The sequence below is a fragment of the Salvia splendens genome, chromosome 22 (genome assembly GCF_004379255.2).
Source record: "Salvia splendens isolate huo1 chromosome 22, SspV2, whole genome shotgun sequence".
In the NCBI taxonomy this organism is placed as follows: domain Eukaryota; kingdom Viridiplantae; phylum Streptophyta; class Magnoliopsida; order Lamiales; family Lamiaceae; genus Salvia; species Salvia splendens.
The window spans coordinates 23,844,049-23,846,863 of record NC_056053.1 but is presented as its reverse complement, the minus strand read 5'-3'; the positions used below and the strand labels follow the sequence as shown (position 1 = coordinate 23,846,863).

The 2,815-nt window shown below is 38.3% G+C and overlaps 1 protein-coding gene across 3 annotated transcripts; it reads right to left on the bottom strand.

Annotated features, from left to right (window-relative positions):
• On the bottom strand, window positions 1-2,815 carry LOC121785714 (cytokinin riboside 5'-monophosphate phosphoribohydrolase LOG1-like). 3 transcript variants are annotated; one of them, XM_042184126.1, is made up of 7 exons: window positions 2,557-2,815; window positions 1,820-1,917; window positions 1,683-1,713; window positions 1,213-1,312; window positions 639-709; window positions 414-557; window positions 1-325 (listed from the first exon to the last, which is right to left on the bottom strand). In XM_042184126.1, the coding sequence occupies exons 1-7, from the start codon at window positions 2,677-2,679 to the stop codon at window positions 230-232; spliced, it is 663 nt and encodes a 220-aa protein (XP_042040060.1). In that variant the 5' UTR covers window positions 2,680-2,815; the 3' UTR covers window positions 1-229. The 3 variants fall into 3 exon arrangements, with proteins under 3 accessions (XP_042040060.1, XP_042040061.1, XP_042040062.1); XM_042184127.1 differs by lacking the exon at window positions 2,557-2,815 and adding an exon at window positions 2,437-2,543; XM_042184128.1 differs by lacking the exon at window positions 2,557-2,815 and adding an exon at window positions 2,388-2,431.

Sequence of the window (2,815 nt, the reverse complement as noted above, 5' to 3'; positions counted from 1 at the left end):
TGTAAGTAGAAAGTAAGGTGACATTAGATGGAGTCTTGCACAATGTCATACTATTAGTTACAATTACTTCAACTGATTAAATTTCCATTTGCAGTGGAAAGGCAGATAATAAAGGTAAGTAGATCTTAATCCCATACATATTTACATAAATACCCTTAAACAAAAAAAATTGTGAAAACTCCAAGTTAGCTTCTTCAATGGTCTATTGAAAATTTGTAGTGAGAAGAAGTCATCTGGAAATATCACAATTTTGGGAGTAGCCAAGCTGCTGTTCCCTCTCCCAGCTCAGTTTCGAAGCTACTCTTTCGTGTCGAGGCACGTATTCCTACAGATCAGCAAGACATCTATGATCAATGTGAATCTTGAAACAAGATCATTAGTGATTAGTAGCAGTAGTAGTAGTAATTTCTTACCTCTAGCTTCTTGACAAGCTCTTTGGGTGTTGGTGCAGACACGATGATGTGGCGAGCGTTGGGGCTGATGAAGCCTTCCTCGACTGCTGTGTCGATGAACGTGAGCAACGAGTTGTAGTATCCGTTTACGTTCAGCAAACCTACCTGCAAAATGAAAGCCTCCCTTAGTTTCTTTATAATTGGCCATTTTGTTTTCGAGTTTGGAATGAAGATGAAGTGTAGTACCGGCTTATCGTGGATCCCGAGCTGAGCCCATGTTATGACTTCCAGCAGTTCCTCTAGAGTTCCATAACCACCTATTTACACACATCGTCAAGATCATGTGATGTTCAATAATTGGATCATTACAAGACCAAGTTGCTAAACTAAGGTAGTTTAGTTAGTCACTCATTCAAGAATTGGATCATTAAAGCACATCCTAATCTTGAATCAGTTAGGAAGGCATGTTCCGTATACGTTTCCCAAAAGGCGATAGAATGTAGCAAAGTTCGATTGCCATAAAAAAAACTCGAGGCATGGAAACAAAAGAACTTATCGAGCTCCATATGTTACTAAACTAAGGTAGTTTCTCTTAGAAAATTGTCCAAGAATTGGTATTCATTGCTATCATGTTTCATCACCATACTCTTTAAATGGGCTTGTGCTTCCTTAGATGTTTCCCGAAAGGCGATAGAATGTGGCAAAGTTCGATTGCAATGAAAGACGAGGAAACGGAAGAACTAAGAAGCCATTAGACCAATCAAAGAATCATTAGTTGCTGTAAACAAAGACAATGGATTGATTGTGATTTGTGACAAACCTGGTAAGGCAATAAAAGCATCTGAGTGCTTAGCCATTTCTGCTTTCCTTTGATGCATATCTGCAACTGCCTTCACTTTCCCTACTGTTTGTCCAGTTAACTGCCAAAAAAGTACAGTAAACACATAAAGCATGCCAATGTGTGTGTGTGTGTGTGTACTATTGCATAAAATTGGACTAAAGTCAAAAAAATCAGCAACTATAGATCAGTCTAGAGAGACACACACCTATTTCAAGAATCTCAATCAGTGGGGAAAGGGCCAAGGCAGAAAAATACAACACAAGACAGCAAATTAGGATAAGCATAAATGGAAAACTCAGAGAGGGAATTTGGGAGTCCAAAAATGTTTGCAAACACCATCACAAAGGCAAGAAACATGTGGCCCTAAACTCATTCAAGAAAACCAAACACAAATCCAACAAGAAGCTGAAATCAGTTTCAAGGATTCTTCAAAACATTAGACACTAAACCTCTTGAGGCATGAGGGTCTTGGGAATCACTCTGCAAAATAGAAACAAGACAAAATCAGTTTTACTAAACTCAACACTTGTTTTTTTTTTTGAGGTGATTAGTGAAGGAGGAGTAAAGGAAGCTTCTCCTTCCTTACCCGGTGACGTGGCGGCCGCCTTCGTGGACGGCTTGAGAAACCAGCCCCATTAGGCCTATGCTGCCTCCTCCATACACCAAATCAATGCTCCTTGAAACCTTCAAAATCCACATCAAACATGTTAAGAATTTTCTGATTTCAAGAAACAGAGCAAAATGAGAAATAGAGCAAAAAATTTAACCATCAAAATCGATCCAAAATCACAAACTTGGTAAGGGGAAACAGAGGAATAAGACAAATTATTGCAGAAGAAGATAAATCAAATCCACATTAAACATGTTAGCAATTCTGATTTCAAGAAACAGAGCAAAATGCAGAGGCATAACATTAAAAAAAAACAGAGCACAAACACATTTGCATGGAAATGGCAAATCAAATCATCAAAATTGACCCAAAATCACAAAATTGCTGATGGGAAACAACAGAGGAGTAAGGCAAATTATTGCAGAAAAAGATTAATCAAATCCACATATTATGATTTCAAGAAACTGAGCGAAATGCAGAGTCACAACACAATACAAACAAAAACAGAGCACAAACACATTTGCAAATGGACATTAAAATCGACCTCAAATCAGAAAATTGGTTACGAGAAGCAGAGGAGTAAGGCAAATTACTGCAGAAGAGGATAAATCAGAGACAGGATTTGATGGTTGAAGAAGCATGCATCAAAATATGAAGCGAAAAGCGACAACTTTGGGAAGAGAATAAATCCCAAAAATGGGGAAAAGACGCACGAAAACATTGCCGAGTTCAATGGCGGCGTCTTGGTAGCTTGCTTTGTTGCCTTGACTGCTCCCACAGAAAACACAAATCGTCTTAAACTTTGATGTTTTCACTTCACTCTTTTCTCTCTCCATTTCTCTCTGTGTGTGTTTTGGTGTGTTTGTCTTTTATCTGTAAATGTGAAATGTGACTCACAACTTAGAATAAAAGCAACAAACTTGATGATAATGGCGTTCCATTCCCTTCTCCCACATTGTATTCATTCTAGGT